Below are 23,546 nucleotides of genomic sequence, written 5' to 3' on the forward strand. Positions count from 1 at the left end.
CCTTACCATCATCTATAAAGGTGAAGGTCAAAACCCTAATACATTCCCCCTGGAAACTCACTACAGACCTAGCATTCATTTGTCTAAAATTGCTTTTAAATAAACATTTCATTTTAAATCCCACATGACTTCTTCAATGAGTCTCATTTGACAGTAAGTTCCTTGGGAGCCGGCACAGTCTTTTGTCTCTTCTTATATCCTTGGCCTTTAATAAAACACAGTGCCTGATATATAGTAAGACACTTAGTGTTTATTGAATAGCTGGTTGAGCTCCAAAGGGTCTGTTTTCAATTCTACTTTTATTGTTTGATTTGACAAATAAACTTTTGCTGCCTTTACAAATACCATTGATGATTTTATAGAGTTCAAATCATATCTCTGCTTATGCCTCATCTAGAGAGGCTAAAATTTTATTCTTTTTAAAGTCATTCATATAGTAAGAAGTCCTTCATAGCAGTCATTTATATCTTTTCTAAGTCTATAACATTTTCTTGAGGTTTAGGGATAATCATGAATGTGTAACATTTAGCAATAAATGTAAAACAGCATCTTTATCAAATCTGTACCCACGTTTAAAAAGATTAGACAGTTAAAAATAATGCAAATAAAAAAGCACCTGCCTTTTGTTACTCAACTGTCTTCAGCTTCCTAATTTGCAAATAAAACCAAGTTTCCTATTATTACAAGAAATTTGATTTTAAAAAATCAAAATTAGAATGAAAAACGTTTTTCACAATCCTAGAATATTTTATTAAGTAGCAATTTAATAATGACATCCTTCCCTAGAGAACTTGGAAAACAGCTGACTCATGATGAGAAGTGTTACCATTGCTACTGAGAAGCAGAATGGAAAACCTACTCACCTATTCAGAAAACCTCCAGTTGTCACTCCTCTGCTCAGCTGTTTCCATAGAAACTGGGGCAGGGAAAGCATCAAGGACAAGAAGCAGTCAGGGACCAGCTACTGTTTATTATAAAAATAATGGGAGCAGATTTTGTGCTTCTATATAAAACCTCTGTTACTCTATTTAATCAGCTATGAAAAAGTACCCCCACCCCCCAAAAAAAATTTTAAGAAGGCATGAAGGAAAGAAATTAGAAAAGACAAGGAATAATGAAAAGGGAAATAAGAAGAGCAATAAACAAAAGTCTTGGTGGTGCTGGTTGGATAACTGGTAAATTTTATTTGAAAATGTTTGTTTTCCTTTTTAATAATTCTCTCTTTTCTGTTACTAAAATAAGCAGAAATAGAATCGACAAACAAAGATGGAATCTCAGACTGGAGAATCACTAAGCAAACAAATGTTTTGAACCATTATTGTACCTTAAGAAACAATGAATCTGAAGAATAAAGAGAAGCATGGAAGATTTAAATAAAATCAATGCAGACTTCAATAAGCAGAACCAAAACAATATCTACAAACACATCAATAAAAAGGAAAAGAAAAGTTATGCAATTACAATGACAAAGCCAGGTCCCAGAAAAAGAGCAGAGGAAAATGTACCTCCCTCCCTTCTCTGCAGAGGTGAGAGCTATAAGTATTTAATATTACACATATAATCAGACATGGCTGTCATGTTTGTTGCTTTTGCTGAATGTCTCTTCTCTTTTCTATCAGGAGTGGCTCTGTAGATAAGGCAAGAGGGAGTGATAAGAGCTGGAAGTTAAGATTTCAATAAACAAAATATTTCAATAATATTGAGGCTTTTTTTTAATCCAGTATAAACAAATGGATGAAAATTGTCCATTTCCAAAATATGATGAATACAGAAGGTACTTAAACATTGGGGGAATGAACTTAAATCCTTCTGATAGTAAAATTAGAGTCTAATAGTCAAATGAGGGAAAATTATAAGTCTAAGAAATTCTTTTCTCACTTTTGTTACAAAAATTAAGTAGATGTTCAAAACAGCACATAAAAAAACATTTAGAGTAAAGAGTAAAGGATGATCTTGAAACTTGGGGCAATCATAGACTGTAAAAATAAATAACCAAAACTTCAAGGGCTTTTCAGCTAAAAATTTAATGTTCTATGTTTTAGTCCACTACTATGAATACAATGTAGGTACTAAAAGAAGGGGATAGTGGAAAGAAGAATGGATTCGTAGTCAAAGGATCTGGATTCAAATCCTGGCTCTCCCACTATAAATGGCTTTACAAATTTAAGATCTTTTCCCAAAGCACTACTCATTGGTTCTCTTAGCAAAAGAGGAGGAATAAATCAGAATACCCCTAAGGTTTTTCCTTATTCTAAAACTTAGTTACATGCATTATGATGGTTATAAACCTAGCTTTAAACATCAACAGATCTCCTAAGACATCTAAATTTCTATAGTTGTATGAAACAACTGTGCATACACTGAGTAGTATCTGATTCACTCCTAACTTTCCCATTAAAAAGTGGTCATAAAGTAACAACCTGTCTAAATGCAATGTGATACTTCTAAAAAATGAAGATTCATTCAAGGAGCCTAGTGACAAACTCAATAGCAAACTAAAATCATGAACTATATATCCTAAGCAGGTAACTTCAGTCAAAAACAAGTATAGAAACTATAAAATACCATTAGACCTTTTTTTTTTTTTTTAAACAAGACCCACGAAGCATCAGTTGCAAGAAAGAGAGAAATATACGTCAATTCCTTGTAGCTTTTTGTTCCAGAAACAAGATCAATTTCTACAAAAATGGAGAATGAGATTTATTCAACAAATATTTAATGAGCACATAATGTGTACTAAACACTGTCAAGGATAAAAAATAAGACATAAATCAAAGAAATAAGTGAGCAAAGGGAAGTTTTGAAGGAGTCACAAATTGAGTAGCTTTGGGGTTTGTTTGCTATTGTTTAAAAGAATTATATAATAAAAGTTCAGTTTCATATACAATCCTGTTTTCTGTTCTTTATATGTTGAAATGTTCAAGTCTAAGCTTATAATTAAAATACATGAGAATTTTCATACATCTCTGAAATTTCAAGTTTCTTTTTGGTAAAATAATAATGAAAGCAGCTCCACACTTGCCTCAAAAATTTAGTGGGAATCAGATAAAGTAACATATGTTAAGGCACACTGCTAAAACTCAAAGCACTAGCTAAGATCATAGATTTAAAGCTGTAATTTTGTTTACATGCTAATTTAATCAACATTTCCTTTTTTTTTTTTTTTAAATATATATTTATAGCACCTACCATAGCCTTTAGCACAGAGAAGGTACAGTAATTTTATTTAATCAATCAGAAGGTCTGGGATTTATTAAGCGCAACTGAATGACTAAAGATATCCTGTGCTTTTCCATGATGCTAGTACGAGTAATAATGGAAATTACATTAATTCCCCATTATGAAGAGAGCAAGATAAAGCTAGTAAAGCTAGTTTTATTCAGTTTCCGGAACATCAAAAGCATATGTATGTACATAAATACATTGATAATTATGGCAATGAGGTGAACCTAGGTTCTCGAAGGGCATGTAGGTGGAACAGTGAATAAAGTGCTGGGCCTGTAATCAGCTTCAGATACTAGCTGTGAGATTCTGATTGATTGTCACTTAACCCCATTGCCAGTTTCCTCATCTGTTAAATGAGCTTAAGAAGAAAATGGCAAGACACTCCCATATATTTTCTAAGAAAACTGCGAATGGGTCACAAAGAGTCGGACACAATTGAAATGATTAAACAACAAAAAGGTCCTTGAAAGTAATATATTAGCAAATCTCTGGGAAAGTACTATCTAGCTGAAAAGCCTTTAAAATGTTGGTCATATGAACGGAAAATTATGTCTATAAAACAAGGACAGACAAGTTTGGAAAGGTTCGTCCACACTTCTTGAAAGGTGAGAAAATGTCTTGGGATACAATTCCTGGAGACTATATACTGAACTCTAGAAAGGGATTGCAAGCTGCAACAGTAGGAAAAATACCCACACCAATGAAAGACTAGATCTTTGACATGTGGACACATGTGGAAATGTTAAAAGGTAGCATATTAAGAAAAATGTCCTTCCACAAGTGTAAAGCAACTAGTCAAAATTATTTAGTAATAGATTAAGGATAAGTAAACCAGTGAAACCAAATTATCAAAAATAGATCCAAAACTATTTTAGAGTTTAAAGGAAAATCAAGTCAAACAAATCAATAAGGAAAGAAATAATTATTTCATAAATACCACTGGAAAAACTGGGATATAAATAAGAAATATATCACTATAGCTGGATTAAGGATTTACATTTAAAATTACTTAAACAGTAATCATATACATATTCCAATTTTATGGGGAGATAATTTCTTGACTATTGAAACAAGAAAAGTAATTACCAACAAAAGGAGCAGTTAATACTGCATAAATAAAACATTTCTACACAACAAAATTTTCAAATAGGAATATATATGTATATATTCACAATTAAAATTATAGATAAGATTTTGATATTCAAAATATATAGGTAAGTGATTTGATATATAATCTCCAAAGAAGAAAAAATGATCATAAAAAATAAACACAAACACTAAGTAACTATGGAAATGGTTCTTGTTCAGTAATAACTACAAACATAGAACTTTACTATCATACCCACTAAAATTAGAAAAAAATAAATGAAAATGAAAAAGCACACTGTCAATAATACTAAACTAATAAAAACTTTTTATATTCTTTGAACTCAGTAATGCCATTTTGGGAATGACATTCCAAGAAAATAAAAGGAAAAAACTTTACAAAACTATTTATATCTGCATTACGCATGTGTGTGTATGTGTATATGTACATATATATATACCTATATATGTCTAAACGCTTACCACTAGAATGCTTGTTATGTAAATATATGTGGTAATCTATTAATTTGTGTGTATGTATGTGAGACAAGACACGCAGAGACAGAGAGAGAATTAAGATTAGAACATGGAAACCCTTTGAATACTGCAATTTATGAAAATAATTTTCAAATCCTGGAGCTGCTGTTTTCAGAAGACTGCAATTTTCAAGTGTATGTGGGGATTATGGGACAACTCTGTAGAGCTGGTATAGCATTGGTAGATTGAAAAATTAGCCTAAAGACGAAGGTTCCAGATGGCACCAGGAAAATCCTACAGTCTACAAATAAATACAAAAAGTATTTATCATTATTAATGTTATTTATCTGTTATACCTCACATAAGTCAATGAATAACAAAGTAAGCAACAAAACTATTAAAGAAGTAATACTGTCCACTGGAAGTTTTTTCAAGTGTACCAACACAGCAACAAAATCCTAACCATTTTCAATCTTTCACATAACTGAGAAAATTAGAAGCTATTAGTTATTTCATCAGCTATGGCACCACACAAGTGTTTGAATTCAAAGAAGATATAGAGAAGATATTCTAGAATACATTTACATAACAATTAATTGGCAAGGAAGAAAGAATGTAAGGGTTGCAAAAGACAGAGAAAGTAAAACCATAGTTTTCCCATGGAATGTGTTGGTTACTGGAATTTCTGTTAAATCTTCCCAACCAAGAATCTTTAGCTATTTTTCCGACTGTTTTGGGTCCTTTTCACTTACCCCATTATAGATTTCTTTAGATACTATGCTCCATTTGTAATCAGACATTGCTGACAATTCCAAAGCCACTCAAATCAATGATAGAAAGCAAACTCCTTGAGGATAAGAATGTTTCATTTTTGGTTTTGTACCCCAAGTTAACTAGTACATAACAACTACTTAATATTTGGTTGAAAAAAGAAAATAAGGCTGGCACCTAAAAACTACCATCATAGAATCACAGTTAAAAAAAATTAATAATAATGCAATCATCTCAATGGTTTTTCTTAAAAGTTTATCAAATGGGAATAGAAGAGTGTTTCTCCTTCAATATCAGTGTATATTTGCATTATTAAAGAACAATTAATTTCTTGTTCATCTTAGACACCAGCGCAAACTTATTAAGAAAATAAGCCCTCAGGAGTTCTAATTACAAAAGAATTTAATTCTATTTTCAAATTGCTGATATTAAAATATACTATATAGAAGGGAGGCATTGTGACAGAGTAAAGAGAATGAACTGGGTGTTGGGAAGAGTAGGGATTAATTCTCTCCTCAGACACTTATTAACTGTGTAACCTCTCTCAACCCAATTCTTCTTCTGTAAAATAGGGTTAATGGCATTTCTCACCAAGTAATTTTGAGGATCAAATAAGTTATGTACAAAAATATGCAAAAGTTAAAGTGCTATGTAAATATTAACTATTCTTGCTACTAAAACTAGATTGTGCTAAGATTTGCTCTAAAGGTTTTAGCATTTTTTTAAAAAGCTAAAAATAGCTATTCCCCCTTCAGTATTTATTTAATCAAGAAAAAGGAGGATAGGGAAGAGAGTTCTTTAAATTAGACCCAGGGCCTAAAAGAAAGCTAAGTAAAAATGTTAATAAAAAAAAAAAAAGAATGAACTACATAGTAGAGTACAAAATAAATGATACATTGTACCAGCCCAGCCCAGCCCCTCCCCAGGTAAAGACTGTTTTTCATAAGCCCCTTGAAAAGATGTGAAAGGTGGAAGTGATTGGTGTTAGGCTAAATGCCATTAAAAAAAAAAAAAAAAAAGTGATTCTAAGAATTGTACTCCAGGGAAAACTATATTTGGGTTTTTGTTTTCTTTTTTCCTTTGAGATAAGGAAAAAAATACAAATATAAAATATAAATATCCAGAACTGTCTAAGAACCCTGAGGAACTCCTTTTCCAAGGCTCCCACATTTGACACTGTTAGTCTTAATTATTTCGATTACAGTAATTCTTGTATTCCTAAGATCCTTTCATTTCCCAACCTCTAGTCCCTCTTTCATATTGAATCCATTTTATATCCCAGTGCTAATTTAATCTCCCAAATACAGATCTGTTCATGGCACTATGTTGCTCAAAATCCTGCCAAGATTCTCTAATTGCTGGCCCCAAAGAATCCTGGTCCTTCGAATCCTGGTTTCAAACCATACTTCAATAGACTTATTCCCTGTTTCTCTCTTTCATTTACTTTATGTTCAAACTAAACTGGACTAATAATCATTCACTTCCCGGCTTTCATTTCTTTGCTCACACCATACCGTCCTAGGAATTTCCTCTAACTCTGCCCACTGAAATCTATCCTTTCTTCAAGGATCAGCACCTTCCTTCAACCAAACTTCCTGATTCTCCTCAGTTAGAAATGACTTTATACTTAGAAATGTCCTAGAACTTTATTTATACCTTTCATAACCTGAATGTATTTTTGGGAGGATACCATAAATATTTTTCTGTCTCCTCTCCTTATAAATTCTGAAAGGTGGGGACTATGCTTTATCATTCTTTGTAACTTCTTAGCATCTAATACTTTGAACAGAATAAAGACAAGAAATGTTTGCAAAATTACATTGAATCATTCAAAAATTCTTCAATGTTACAGATTTCCTATGCAGAATATTATTTAACAATGCTCTGTATTAAAAAGAAATAATCAAATAAGACTTTAGAGAAACAAATTGTTTGCAGCAATTTGATAGAAAAATTCATTCTAAAAGAATTAAAATTTTCATATAACGAACTGTGATACATTCAATCTTGAACTGTTTCTGATAACAGAACTAAAAACATTTTGTTCAAGGGCACAGCCACCTGAAAAATTTAAAAGATAGGAAAGAAACAAAATATCCTAGGTGCACTCAATCACCAATTTGTCTTAATTCTTTTGAAGATGTTTATACTTTTCTCTGTACTCACCTCTTATCTGTGGTATTGTACATTTCCTTTTATAACTTTTAAATTACTCCATTTGAAATTTTAGATACTGCACCCCCTAGTTCTAGTTTTCAAGATTAGATGATTCAGCACTCTTCCTGATTTAAGAAACCAATTAAATTCCCTTTCAATGTCTATCTTCCTGAACTGAAAAGTGCTAATCTTTTTAGTCTATCTTTAAACACCACCAAGCAGTCCCTTCAGCCCTTTAATTTTCTTAAAGTTCTAACTTAATAGGATCCAACTGAAACACAAATACAGGTAGGTTTATGAGATTTACTTTAATTTTATAAAAAAAAGTTTCAAATAAAGTAAATATCATCCCTAATATCATTTAGAGAAGACATCTTTCAAAATATATCTTTGACAATAGAGCTTTACCCCAAAACTTACAGGAAATCATAAGGTAATCCTCACAGTTGCTTTTATCATCATCTTGTTGTTCCACAGGGATTCCATTGGCATCTATAACAGCTTCTGAGGCACAGTCTGCTACCAATACTTCTTCTGAAACTACATCAGTTGTCAGAGGATCTGTGACAATTTCTGCTTCTACAACATTGTCATGAACAACATGTTCCACATGTCCAACATCAGGTACATGCATAGAGTCACTTGTCAATACGTGTTCTGGTATAGACATAGTAGCTGTAGTTATGTCAGAGGCTAAAACATCATCAGGGACAGTGCAATGTGCTAACGAGACTTCTTCAGTTACATCTGTGTCCAGCACTTGCTCAGGAATAATGACTGTTTCAGACACATCTGCTTCTTCCATGATATCTGGGCACTGAACATCCTCTATAACAACGTCCTCAATAACATCTTGGATTACTACAGAGTCGGGGTCATCAGGGACAAAATTATGCACAGTTATGTCTGAATCCACCACATCTGAAACAAAAACAGTTTCTTGTACTTCCACAACAATCTGATCACCATCCATGTGTGTAGCATCAGCTCCTTAAAAAAATAAAAACAGAAATGAACAATTTGCAGACATACAAGCCTATTTTAAATGATGGATTACTTTTTTAAAAAAATTTCCTCATGGATACTACGGACTTCAAAGTTTTCTCTTATACTCAATTATGTTAAAACTATGAATGTGTGATTTATTTCTATTTGGGGGAGCAGGGTGGGAAAAAACAAACATAAAATACTGATCACTTTTTAACCCATCATAAGTAAAATAACATATTTTTTTAAATTTTAAACATTTTTTAAAATGTTCAGTACCAAATTTTCACCATCCTCCACCATCCACTGAGAAGGAAAAACATATGATATGCCCATTATACATATGAAGTCATGCAAAACATTTTCCAATAATATTTGAAAAAATGTTCTAGGGAAACCAATGACTGGAGATAATCAGAAAACATATTTATATTATAAAATACTTCTGGAAACACAAGGATAAAAAGTTTTACATGATTAATATTAGCAATATCATCCAAGTATTTACAGATGACTATAAAATTAAAAAATTAAAATTAGTTACCAGAAAATTTGGGCTGCAAAATACATTTTTTCCTTTCACCAAACATTCATTTTTCACCTTTTTCCTTCTCTAAACACTCACCCTCTTCTGATTTATCCTTTCAACTTTTTTCACTAAAATACACTTTCTCCTATCTCCTCAAATTTCTTCCCTTCTGTTGTGACAATAATCTGGAATATAGTGCTACATATGGACATGCATATTATATATTCAAGCTGAAAAAAAGACACACCTTGAATTATGGTATAATTACCATGACAGTAAGTTCAACATAAAAGAGATGTAGAAGTAAGGCATTTTGAAAAGGAAGCAAATAAGGTAATATTTTTTGGTAGTTAAGGACTAGGATAAGAAGGGAAAAGCTAAATTTTTAAATAGGGAAAAAACACTAAAGTGTGGCTTCATCAACTATTCCAATATCCATTCTTATACCTAAACATAAAAGTGACTAACCCAATGTCATACACAGCCAACTTAAGGAGTGACCCAGAACTAGAAGCCAGGTCTTTTGACTCAGACTCAAAGATTTTGTCACTACAAGAAAAATAACTTTAATATCTTAACTGAAAGACCGTTAACTCTTTCATCAAGAGATATAAAATTATTACACACACACACACACACACACACACACACACACACACACACACACACACAAAAACTACTCAAATACAGAAGGACAGAAAAGTTTGGTGAATTTCTTAAATACAGTATTCATTCTGAAGAATAAGTCAAAAAAAAAAAAAAAAGAAATCTTAATTGTCAAAAATTATTTCAAATGAATTAAAACTAATTTTATCATCAATTTAAAAGGTATTTTATGTCTGCTATAATTTCTTTTCTAAAAATTTATATCCATTTTCCTTACATTTATATCAATTTTTCTTATTTTATATATATGTTCTCAATACCATGATTCTAGTTTTAAATATATTTATTTACATCTTGAGGTACAAAAACTACTGGATTAATATGCAGAAATCTGGATATTAAGTCCTAGACTCTGCCATCCAACTTGGTAGTTATGAAATCAACTCACCCTGTTTCTGCATTTATGAAATGGGGACAGTAGCTTCTATGCTTCCCTCACAAGAAAGAGGAAAAGAGATAGGGATAGTTCTGTGATTTCATTAACATATGATAACCCCCAGATGAGGAAACTATCAATGCAGTTCAAAACTTTCTCTGAAACTTGGTCTAAAAAATTTGCCTAGAACACTAAGAGATTAAAAGACTGCGATCACGCAGCTAATATGTGTGTAGCAGAGGCAGGACTTTGAAGCTAGCTCACTAGCCATTATGCCATGCTGGCTATCAAATGAGAAAATACAAATTAAAGTCCTATGCAACTATAAGATGATACTCTATAGTATAATTATTTTATACATTAAAATTTATATATCTCCAAATTTAACAATTTACTGAAAGTCCAACAAATTCTTTTAGAGTTTAGAAATCTGACAGCACCTAAATGTCTTTTCCATTCTTTGAACTACATGGATCTGTCATACTATTACTATTATACTAATTTCTTTAAAGAAATTATTTTGATTTAAAGATAAATTTAACTACCTCTTACATATTTCAATAAAGTAGTCAAGAAAACAGTTATCCTATTTAACAATATCCTCCAATTGGATTATAAGAATTAATTTAAAATAAAAAGGAATGTACAAGTAATATAAACTTATCAAATTACAGAACTGGTAAGAAGGCAAGATAAGGCTATGATGAGAAGCTTTAAATATTTGGACATCTGCTAAAGGACTCCTTCTGCCAAGAGCCAAGCATCCTGACTTGCTTTAATGTAATTTCCTATTTTACAAGGTAGAAAAAGTGACTAGAGAAGATACTATTCTGAACCCAATTTTGAATACCAGGGAAGGACTGGTAAACCAAAAAAGTAGTGTTGGGAGAAAACAATCATATCATTTTAAAGCTTGTGCAAGAGGAAGAATACTGCATAATTTATTGTGTATCCTAGAATTTAGAATAATATAACTGACATGTATCAAGAGAAAAAGAGGTTATAACTGATGAATAGCAAATCTAAAACAAGAGGTTGTATGTAGTGTAAGAGCACTGTTTCTAAAGTCCATTTAAATCCTGCCTCTAAGTATGCCTGACAATTGGGAATGGCTGAACAAGTTGTGGTATATGACTATAATGGAAGAATACTATTGTGACATAAGAAATGATAAGCAAGATAATTTCAGAAAAACCTGCAAAGACATAAACTGATGAAAAATAAAGTGATCAAAGCCAGAAAAATAACATATATAGTAACAGGAATACTATACAATGATCAATTATGAATGACTTAGCTGTTCTTAGCAATACAATGATCCAAGGCAATTCCAAAGGACTCATGATGAAAAATGCTATTCACATCCAAAGAGGAATCTGATTGTAGATAGAAGCATACAATTTTTAATTTTCTTATTATTTTTTCATGTTTTGTTGTTTGTTTTGGACTATTTTCTGTCACAACACGACAATATGGAAATGCTATATATGACTGCATATGTACAATCTGTATCAAACTGCTTACCATCTCAGGGAGCAGGATAAAGAAGATAGGAGGAAGAGTATTTGACTCAATTATTTTTTTTTAAAGTAGTTAAAAATAGTCTTCAAATATAATTGGGGGAAACAAATATTATTATTTTTTTAAATCCTGCCTCACCTGTGATGTTGGGCATAACACAACTTCTCTGGACCTCATGTAAAAAAGAAGGAGTTGAACTAGATGACTTTTCTCAAGTCCCTTTCCCATGAATCTATGATCAAGAAGGGTGAGAAGACTTTTAAAAACAAGTGCCCCAAAATCAAATAAACAAGTAAATCCCAAAGAGGGACTTAAAACATTAATATGGCTATATAGATAATTTTCTAATAAGCATTAGATTTTTAAAAAATATTAGAAAATATGGTTCAATGTCTGGAAATAAAAGAGAGCTAAAGGCTTTTAGACTCACACTTGTATGTCATTAATATCTTCTTAAATTTTTAATCAGTTTAATCAGTGGACCACTGACTAACTAGAGCAAAGATAAAAATCTACAAATAAGAACATTACTAAAGATGAGAAGTTACACTGAACAATTAAAACAATTTCAACCATACCTATTCAAATTATCATCAATGATGAAAAATTGAAACTAGGGGAAAAAAAGACAAATAATGACCTTAACTATTAATATCACTATCAACTAGTATAAAACAACCAAAGAAAGAAAGAAGAGCTCACGAACTGCAATAACAAGTAAACATTTGATCTTCTTGTCAAGAAGAATTAAAAACCAAGGGCAATACTGATTTAGACTACAAATCCATTTGTAAAGCAATAGAGAAAGTATGACAAAAGATTACAAATAATAAAACCTCATAAAAAAGCAAAAAGCAAGTCAAAGGAAAATCTGCCAGGTGACCCAAAGGAGCCATATCACCTCAAAAGTAAAATGATGTAAAATGGAACAAATTTATTAATATTTTTATAACTATTTTCATCATCATTCTTAACACCTATATCCAATATAATCCAAAGAATCAGAAATGGCATAAAAGATAAAATCAGGAAGAAAAGATAAACCAAATCATATACATCTTGGAATCCATGCTAGAGGCATTTCAATGTAAGCAGTATGGAAAAACTTCACAAGGTGTATTATAAGAGAAAAAATGTTATCAAAAGAATAGGGGAAAAGACCACAGACACTATTAATAACTAGTCCCCTCAAAGGAAAATGAAGGAACATCAATAACTACCAATTTATATGTCTATGTTCTCAATTTTATGAAATATTTTATGCAAATTGTTCTATGTACTTCCAGGGTAATCTTGAAGAAAATACGAGAGCTAAAATACAAGGTTTTGCCAACTATCCTCTATAGCTAACCAAGGTAGAGATTACAAAAAAACATTTAGTAAAGCCTTAAAAGGGCCTCTCAAATATCTGTTAAATTCATACAAAATTCTTGATAAATGCAAACATAGTGATAACTATTCAAAAGCCTTGGTGATCAATACTAAGTAAGGTATAGAACCAAGAAATATATGCCCATCAAAGGGATCCATCATTGATCCAATATGTCAGGTCTAAATGAAAGGGAGAGATAGTGAGGATGTTTTCCAAGTGTTTGTCTTTTATGAATGATAATGAGCTGATTTCATCAAGTATATGAATATTATAAAGTCTACTCAAGTAGATTATCACTCTAAAGCAATCAAGCAAATAATCTATAGAGAAATACTAAATGGAATACCTATTATCTAAATCATTACATGAGGCTGGAAGCCCATAATAAATTGTATATGTATGAGTGTGATGTATATGATCATACACATGTATACATTACATATATATATTTGAGAAGATAACATTTATACAGCACTTAGTATATGCCAACTGCTGAGCTCAGCATTTTACAATAATCTCATCTGACTCTTAGAACAACCCTGTTAAAGTGAGTGCTATTATTATACCCATTTTATAAATAAGTAAATTGAGTCAAACAAATTAAGTGACTTGCCTAGGGACCCACTACTAGTGTCTGAGTCTAGATTTGAACTCAGATCTTCTCTGAGTCTAAGTCCAAAACTCTATTCACTATACTACCTAACGCCTCATGTTATGATTTAGACAATTCTCAATACACACAATATCTACAGATGGCACTTTAAGTATATAATGAGTGGGGTTCAAAAGTGGGGGGAAAAAGGTAGTAAACTAGATTACTTTGTTACTTCAAATGATCTCTGATATCATTATTTCCAACATGGCAGGCTGCAAACCACCCATCACTGCCTATCTACTGTGACTTTTTTTCCAAGTCTTCCCACAAATGCACCACAGGTTTACCCACAAATCCTTTTGAGATGAACATGCAGGTTTTTAATCAATAATCCTGTTTTTGCTACCTCACCATCTTTTTTAAAAAACCTATCTTTAATGATGTCCATAACTTCTTCATAATAACTTGTTTGTAATATGTGCAAACCCACCTTGTGCTTCTTAATTGTCCTTTGGGTGATTTTTAATTTCCAACCTTTGGAGTCTATAGTATCTCATAACTCACAACCATACAATTTCACCAGAACAATACTAATATTATAAGGATGGGTCTTTGCTTTAGAGAAATTTGAGGTCATTAAAATAATTATGCAGTTTCCCAAAGACAATCCTGTTGAAGTCTTCAGTTTAAAAGTATAATCACAATTCACTAGCCAGTTATAGAGTCTGTAGTGGACAAAGGCTAAAGGTTGTCTATCTAACATCAAAAAGTCTACACCTTTGATCCCTTTCCAAGTACAAATAGTTTTTACATTTTAAAAATAGTTTTGTGATATTTTAATATGTAAAAAACATTTTTACCTCATAGGCCATACAAAAATAAGCCAAGGCTTTCTAGTTACAGTTTGTCTACTTTGGCTAGACACCAGGAATTCTTCATCTATTTTTTTCTTATAGAAATGGTTAAGGTTAAAATTCTAAGGTTTAAAATGACTTTAACTTACATGAACTATTGCTAAGTGAAATAAGCAGAACCAAGAGAACATTTTACACAGTAACAACAAGATTATATGATGATCAAGTGTGATGAATTTGGCTCTTTTCAACAATGAGGTGATCCAAGACAATTACAATAGACTTATGATGGAGAGAAGCATCTGCATCCAGAGAGAAAACTAGAGAGACTGAATATAGTTCAAACCATAGTATTTTCACTTTTTTTTTTTTTTTTTTTGGTGGTCGGCGTTTGCTCTTGGGTTTTTATTTTTTGCTCTCCCACTTTTGTCTGACTTTTCTTGTACAGAATGACAAATATGGAAATAAGTTTAGAAAAGCTGCATATTTTTAACCTATATTGGATTGCTTGCTGACTTGGGAGGGGAAGGAAAGCAGAGAGAGAAGAAATTTGGAACACAAAGTTTTGCAAAGATCAATGTTGAAAACTATGTTTGCATGTTATTTCAAAAAAAAAAAAAAAAAAAAAAGATACTATTTAAAAAAAAAGATTGATAATACAAATTCATAAAAAGGAAACATATAATGATTTCAATCTTTATCCTAGAACAAACATCTATATTTTTCTTCCAGCAATATTGTCTTATTGCAAATATGAATATATCAGAATTTGTAAGGAATCAAAGATGTAGGTGACCCAAAGGGTAACAGATATGATTAGCACAAATAGGAAATGGCATAAGATATATCATTATGAGTGGTCAGAAAAACAAGTGAGCCAATCTTATAATTGAGCACAAAGAATAACAAAAGGACAGCCCAACTATTCTACTGGGACTCACAAAACAGAAAACGACTGAAAGAAAGGCCCCTCAGGAGTATGGGTAAATCTTAAGGAGATATACACAAAAAAATATAGCCAAGAATCAAATAGAAAGAATATCCATACTTATTTAAGATCTCAGATCCATTGAAATATTCAAGACTATGACATTAGGAACACAATCAGGGATGAATAAAAATAAATCTATGAATGGCTAGCTCCTTGAAGAATGGTGTTAAGACTAGAGCTCTAAGTAAGTTGAAGCTTATGAAAAATTCTAATAATTACAAAAACACCCTTGTAATTACACTGGAGGAAAGAATAGAAACAAAGAAGGTTAAACACTTGGGATCAATATGGTAAAGTTAACAGATGATAGAAAAACTAACTACCCAAATATTTCTGCTTTTTATATACTAAGAGAAATTACTTTCGAATAAAAGGTAAAGTAAAAATGATTTAAGATGAAATTAAAATTGAAGATAAGTGAAGAAGCAAAAAACCACCTGACTGTTCTAATTAAATGAGTAAAAGTCGCTTGGAATTTGAGAATTCCTATATGTTGTTTAAATAGATGACAGCTAAATCATAATTTATCTTTGGAACCATAGTGTAAGAAAAGGTGCCTGGACTAAAAACTAACAAATGTTTCAATTTTCAAAAAAATGAGAAAATGTAAATTTGTTCGCTTTTGACCAGACTCAATGGCCATGATCAATAAAATACTAGAACAAATTATAAAACGTTAGCACTTGTCAAGGATATATTGGTGACTATTAGAAACCATGAAAAGTCATGAAAAAATAAGTGATGTCAGACCAAATCCATTTTCTCTCTTGTCATGGTTATTAGGCAAATATATCAGAATAAACATAGTATACCAAGATTTCAGAAAGGTATATCATTATGGTTGCAGGACACAATGTTGCCTATATCACAAACTTAAGTGCATCTAGTATCCACTGAAAACCTGGATCCAAAGAGTATTAATGAATTTATATCAACATGAACTAGAAAAAACTTAAGTTTTCTCCCATTTCACAAGTTTTTATGATCAAAAAATTTAAACACATAAGGTCCAATCTTCTAGTGTTACAAATGTTCCAAAAATACCACAAAAGACATCAAAGACCATGTAAGACCACAAATGATCAGGTATGTAACAAAAATGGGAAGGGGGGGGAGAGGAGGGGAAATGATTACTCCAAATGTGACACTAGATATTGAAAACACTTCAAATAAATTGAGTGGAACTTCCATAGCAGATTAGAGAAAAGATACAAATAAACATCACTTAAGATAAGAAAGCCACTTAAGATAAGAAAGCATAGAGAGATGGCAGTGCATGTTATATAAACATTAAGAATTGGGAATGATTAGCTTGGAGATTTGAGGCAGACAAGGTCACTGCCCTCAATATTTACATGACTATCATACTGATGAGGGATCATCAAACTTAAGTCTACTTGTCTCCCAAATAAATATCTAGGACTAATGGGTAGAAATTTGAAATAGCTCTTCTTAATCTTATCAATATAAGATAAATCCCAGCAATTAGATTTATCTGAAAGAATGAATTATTTCAAGAGGTAAAGAGTTCCCTAGGTAGAAAGAGACTGGATTGGCATTTGTCAGAGTTAAAAAGATTTATCATTCAAGCAGGTAGTTGACCAAAAGAATTTTCTACAGCTCCTTCCAACTATAGTATTCTAGAGGATCATAAGATTTGTAGCTGAAAGGAACCATGAAGATCATGTATTCCAGTCCTTTCCTTTTATAGAAAACTGAACCCCATAAAAAGTAAACTGACTTGCCCCAGTTCATAATTACACTAAGTAGCACAGACTTTGAACATAAGTTCTAAGACTTCAAGTCCAAAACTTGTTGCATAGATCATGTTGTAGTTCAAAGATTCTAATTATTTTAGAAACAAATTAAAAGAGATGTCAAATTTCTTGTTTTCTGGAAATTTGTTGTTTTTTGGTAATTTTACCAATAATATAATTTTAACCTGAAAAAGCCTATAGGAATTAATAGAAAAAAATGCAAATGAAGATGGCCTAGATGTATCAGATCTAAAACTATATTATAAAGCAGCAGTCATCAAAACCATTTGGTACTGGCTAAGAAATAGTCAATCAGTGGAATAGTTAGGTTCACAAGACAAAACAGAAAAAGCCTATAAAATTGATTGTATTATTTTAAAATGTACCTCTTTGCAATGCTGGTGGTTTAGACTGAAAATTATTTTTTTCACTATATTCATTTTTATAACTATTAAGGGATTTTGGACATAGAGATTACATTATCAAATTCATAATGTTCTATGAGTAAATTACAAATATTTTTCTTCAAAATGCATTTATTTAATAAGTATTAATGAAGATCTACTTCTTTCCCCCCCCTTACCATTTAAAGCATGTGAAAAAACAAAATTATTTAAAAGACTCTTCTATTAAGGAGTTAGCTGTAAAGTAAGACTTAATATACATGAATTAAGCATATGCCATCCTGTCAAAACTATATATGTATTTTATTAAGTGCTATGACTGCAAAACAAGTTAAGACCCATATAGGCTTCCCAGAAAAGGTAAATTTAATTATTAACAGATCACATTTATATACTGCTTTACAATTTGAAGAATAAAAAATTTAAACAGTTGGAAGACATTTCAAGCAAAAAAAAGAATTAGTATTAATGAGTGAAAGGAGGATAGTAAGAAGATTCCTTTGCCATGTAGAATATATTCTTATTGTGACTACAAAAAGCAAAAGATTAGATTGGAGAGGGCCAAGACCGCTGGACTGGAGGCAATAGAGAGCCACTAAAACCAAAGAAGAGTAATGGAATGATAAAAGGAGTTTTAAGATGATTATTCTGATGGACAATGACAACTCTTGGGAAGGAGGAGAAATTGGAAAAAAAGGAAAACAAGAGGTTATTATAATTCAGGAAAAAGGAAAACAACAGGAAAAGTAGCTGAATCTGATTAGCAACTCAACAGAAGAATTTGGTAAGATTTAATGCCTGGAAAAAAAGCATAAAAGCAATAGCAAAAATTGCCTCTAAGACTCTGAAGGCAAAAATAGGAAGTTGGGAGGGAAAGGCAATTTAGGAAGAGATCACAAGACTTAGATCTGGAAGGGATCTTAGATCTCACAATCCCTTGTTTTATAGAAAACACTGAAGCCCAGAATGAGTTAAATTTACCTGTCGAAATTTGGGTATAGATATTGACTCTAAAGTAATAGCATAAACATCCAAATGTGTGATCAAGAATACCACTCATTCACAATTTATCCTCTTTCAGTGATTAAGTTAAAACAACCCAAGAAGTTGTTGTGATACCTGTTGCATCAAAAAACGAGTTTGGCTCTTGTGGCTGCAATTCAAGTCCATCTTCATCCATGGCCTTTAATTCTCATCAGTCACTGATCCTGAGCCAGGAAAAAACCAAATCCCATATTAATCTTTTCATAAGTCAAAGTTATAAGCTTATAAATTATGAAGTTATTTTCCTTGCCTCAGAATGAGCATCTTTTTCTTTGATACATTAAATATCGTCAAAAACTTGTCAGTCCAAATTTTTAAAAATCCATACTCTTAAAAATTGACATGTTTGAAAAATAACTAGGAAAACCAGATAGACCAATGAATAACTCAAACTAATTATTCCCAGTCCAAGGATTTAACTTTAATATCTATTTCCTTTAAGTTTAATTTTAACCCATTCTTTAACTACAGAATTCCCACAAATTGGTAAGTATTTAAGCACCCATTATGTGCCATAAATTGTGCAAGGTGCTAAAGCTACATAAACAACAAAACAATCCTAACTTGAAAAGCACTTAATATTCTAACTCAAAGCTTCTAAAAGGCAAGCCTAATCCTAACATCCTTTGCAATGTTGTTAAAACAAATCCTTAAGATAAAAATTCTATATAAACCAATATAGGTAAAAATTACTTAAGAACAGAAGTCAGCAATTTTTGTTTACTTCCACTGAGAACAAGAAGCAGCTTATGCTCAACTTAAAAACTTTTAGGAGTAAATGTAGGACAATGTTGCAAAATTTTTAGCTCTGAAAAATTGTCAAATAAAAGGACGCAGAATATTTCTACAAAGATAATTACATTTAGTATGACATTAATAAAAAGATTGTCATCTTTTAATATTGATAATGAAAAATACAGAGTGAAATACTGTCAATTACATCCTTAAATGATTTTTATCCAGGAAAAAGTATTAAAAATAGACTGAACATGCAAACTAGAGAATTCAAAGTAGTTTAACAAGACAGTGTTAATTCTGCTTAATGAAAAAAACATTGTCAAATAAATTGATGTTCCAAAAAGAGAATGTGGTTTCTCAAGATTATGTGCCCACAGTTCAAAAACTCCTTGTAAAATTTTATTTCATATGTAATGAAACTTATGATTTTACACTAGATTTCTTATAATGATATAAAATCACAATCTTTGGATTTATCTCAATCACACACAATTCAAATGAAGTTCTTTTATGTGATTAGACGCAGACTAAAAATTACAGCAGTTTTTGAAAAAGCAATGTTATCCAATGCTACTTGTAATTAAACATGGTACCTCAGTCTGGATACAACTGAAATCATCCTGCAAAGAGGAAAAAATTTGAATACGAATACACACACACACACACACACACACACACACACACACACACACACTAACAATAATAAAGATTTTTAATCATAAAAGAGTTTTTTTTTAATCAAATAAGAAGCTATTTAATACCATCTTTTAGGTAAACTGTAAAATATTATATTTGGTTGAACAATATTGGCTTTAACTCTAAGGTCTAGGCTAACTTAAAAATTGTATTATTTTTAAGTCAATTTCATAAATAATTTAAGAAAACATTTCAAACCATTTATCCTATTACTTTTTATTGAAATGACTGTTAGCTAAGACAACATTAAAAAAAAAAAAGAAAGAAAAGAAAAAGAAAACATCATGAAATTTTCATTTAATGGAGTACAGCACAAAAAAAAAAAAATTGGAGGACTTTCTTTTTAATCTTGTCTCTGCTAAGTGGGTGATCCTGGATAAATACGTGAACTTCTCTGGGGCTGATTCCTCCTCTTTCAGACAAGGAGAATCAAAGACTTAATAGGTTATCCCTCTTTTCCCTTGAGAAGGTAGGGGACTAGGGGACTACTCACTTCAGAGACATGAAATACTAAATATATTATCAAATATTAGTGTGCTGACTGGTTTGGTTGACTTGATTTTTATTTCTTAAAAAAAAAAAAAAACTTAATCACAAGAAATAGATTGATGGGCAAGGGAGGAAGGAAAGCTTTATCTGCAAATTTAATATAAAACACATGTGATTAAAAATATATATTAGGACTAGAAGGACATCAGGTCATTTAATTCAACACCTCTCATTAAGTATTTGAGGAAACTGAGAACCAAAGAGGTTAAATTACTTACTTAAGATCACACAGGGAGTAACAACTTAAACCCAGGTTCTCTAACTTGATTAGTTTTTTTTACTGCATCAAGCTGCAATATTTAAGCATTCTTACACATAAACAAGTCTTTTCCTCCTCTTCAAACTTAGATTTTGTGACACCAACCAAACATGGTTACATTCCTACCTCTCTGACTGTTCCCACTTATATTCTTCCTCCCATTTACTTCTTTCCTATCATTCCCTAAAACATGGATATGTTTCTCCCAAAGGTCATGAGATTTTCTTTTCTCTACATTCTCTTAGAAATCTGATCCTTTCTCAGAGTTCCTGCTCCCACCTCACCTTGTAAAAGACTCTCCAAAGTCTATCTACACATAACTCTGATTTTGCTCCAGAATTCCCAGGCTACATTTTAAATTCTGAGATCTTTTGTTATTGTATTACCTAAAATTTTTCTGTATGCCTCCCCATTTGCCCAGAAAATCATCCCATGAAACATGGAATATTTTTAAAGGAGAATAAAGTTAGAAAAACCAATCAATACATTGAAAAATTCTGAAAATACTTGTCTTTCCATACTTCTCTGTACTCAACATTTGTCATTCTTAACAGCACAATAATATTTAATTACTTTCATATATCACCATCTGCTTAGCCATCCTCCAATCAATGTAAATTTATTTTTGTTTCCAGTTCTTTGTAACTACAAAAGTGTTCCTACAAATATTTTAGTGTAGATGGGGCCTTTTTAGTAGTGATCTCCTTGGGGTAATATGCCTAATAGAGGAATCACTGCATCAAATAGTTATAAATATTTTAGTCACTTTATGTGTATAGTGCCAAACTGCTTTTTAAAACAATTGCATTTATTATTACACAGCTTCATCAATTCATTCACTGGTATACTTATGTTCCCACAACTCCTCCAAAATAGATTATTGCCTCTCTTTTTTGATCTCTTCAATTTGCAGGGCCTAGGGGGCAGCTAGGTGGCGCAGTGGATAGAGCACCAGCCTTGATTTCAGGAGGACCCGAGTTCAAATCTGGTCTCAGACACTTAACACTTCCTAGCTGTGTGACCCTGGGCAAGTCACTTAACCCCAGCCTGGGGGGGAGGGGGGAAATTTGCAGGGCCTAAGATGAAACCTCAGAATTGTTTGGATTCAAAGAAATCCAAATAAGAGAAGAATTTTCTCTTATTAGTGATTTGGAGCATTCTTTCATAAGACTAATACTTTGCAATTCTTCTTTTGAAAATCATATGTTCCTATTCTTTCATTTCTTATCTAATGGGAAAAAATTGTTGTTCATATGTATTATGTTTAATATAGGTATAAATAAATGTATATTTTTATGCATGTTTCTTTTTGTACATGTTTTATTTTGTTCTGAGGCAGCAGAAAAACAGAGAACCAGTCCTGAAACCAGAAAAGCCTCAGTTCAAGTATTATATTGTCTCAGGTTCATAATGTTGGCATCACCCCAAAAAGTTATTTAATTTCTCAATGCTTTATCTAGGCAACTAAGATGATAAAATAAGTTTCATAGAAGGTATCAGCCTACACTGATAGTAAAAGTTTCCTTAAGGAGAATTCCTTATATAAGTAAAATCACAGGTCAGGTCCCTATGCTATTACCTATCACTTTTAAATTAAATTAACTATTAATTATGGCAATAAACTGAGAAAATAATATGATCTCTTCTTAAATACTAAGGAGAAGAGAAAGTAACTTATCTTTATAATTAACCCTATATCAATAAACTATTGCAGAGTCCCATAATGTGAGCATTGCTCATAAACAGAGAGCTTTGCTAAAAATGAGCTCCAAATTAGCACAGGAGAAAAAAAACACTGAATTTGCAAACAGAGTCCTTGTACAAGTAACTTGACCACTGTAGGCCTGTTTCCCCATGAGTAAAGAAGAAGTCTAAATGACCACCATCTCTTCAAATTTCCAGCTACTCTTCTTATAAACATCAATAAAGGGATTCAGAACAAAATGTGTAATTAAATCTAGGAGTAACATTTACATGGTTGAATAAAGGTAAAATATCTTAAGTAAAGGTTTCACCATCAGTAATGTCAGTTCCCAGGTCTCACTTCAGTTTCAATTATTTTTTTCATAGGTCTGGTTTGGATCATTTAGTCAAACATCACAATTTTCTAATTTTATTAAGACAGCATGGTATAGTACAGGAGTGGGGAACATCTAGTCTGCAGGTTGCATAACATCCATAAAATCATTTGCTAAAGCAACCACAGGCGATGAGCTGAAAGCTGAAAGCTAGGTATGACAACTTCTTACTGAATTGTAAGCTAATAATTTTGCATGCTTTGCGAATGATATTGATCCAAATGGTTCTTGGAAGAAAGAGGATTCCCTACCTCTAATGGAAAGTTGGACTTGTATGTCAAGAAGTCTTAGGTATAAATCCTACCTCTGACACATACTGACTGTATGATGCTGGGCAAAGTCATTTTACCTCTCAATGCCAATAGGCAATTCTCTAAGGCTGTAAATTGAAGAGCAGTTGTTGATATGCATGGA

General features: G+C 31.7%; 1 protein-coding gene across 5 annotated transcripts in view; it reads right to left on the bottom strand.

The window, feature by feature from the left end:
• ZFX (zinc finger protein X-linked) overlaps window positions 1–23,546 on the bottom strand; it is a 61,991-nt gene that overhangs the window by 25,577 nt on the left and 12,868 nt on the right. For 3 of the 5 annotated variants that reach the window (XM_074300906.1, XM_074300905.1, XM_074300907.1), the window contains 2 exons: window positions 18,888–18,976; window positions 8,137–8,706 (listed from right to left, as the gene is read on the bottom strand). In XM_074300906.1, coding sequence (XP_074157007.1) covers window positions 8,137–8,706; window positions 18,888–18,948 — 631 coding nt within the window. In that variant the 5' untranslated portion in view covers window positions 18,949–18,976. Of the gene's footprint in view, window positions 1–863; window positions 925–8,136; window positions 8,707–18,887; window positions 18,977–23,546 lie in introns of those variants that run through there. The other 2 variants (XM_074300908.1, XM_074300909.1) reach the window with 2 other exon arrangements.

Source organism: Sminthopsis crassicaudata, chromosome 3 (genome assembly GCF_048593235.1).
Source record: "Sminthopsis crassicaudata isolate SCR6 chromosome 3, ASM4859323v1, whole genome shotgun sequence".
Classification (NCBI taxonomy): Eukaryota; Metazoa; Chordata; class Mammalia; order Dasyuromorphia; family Dasyuridae; genus Sminthopsis; species Sminthopsis crassicaudata.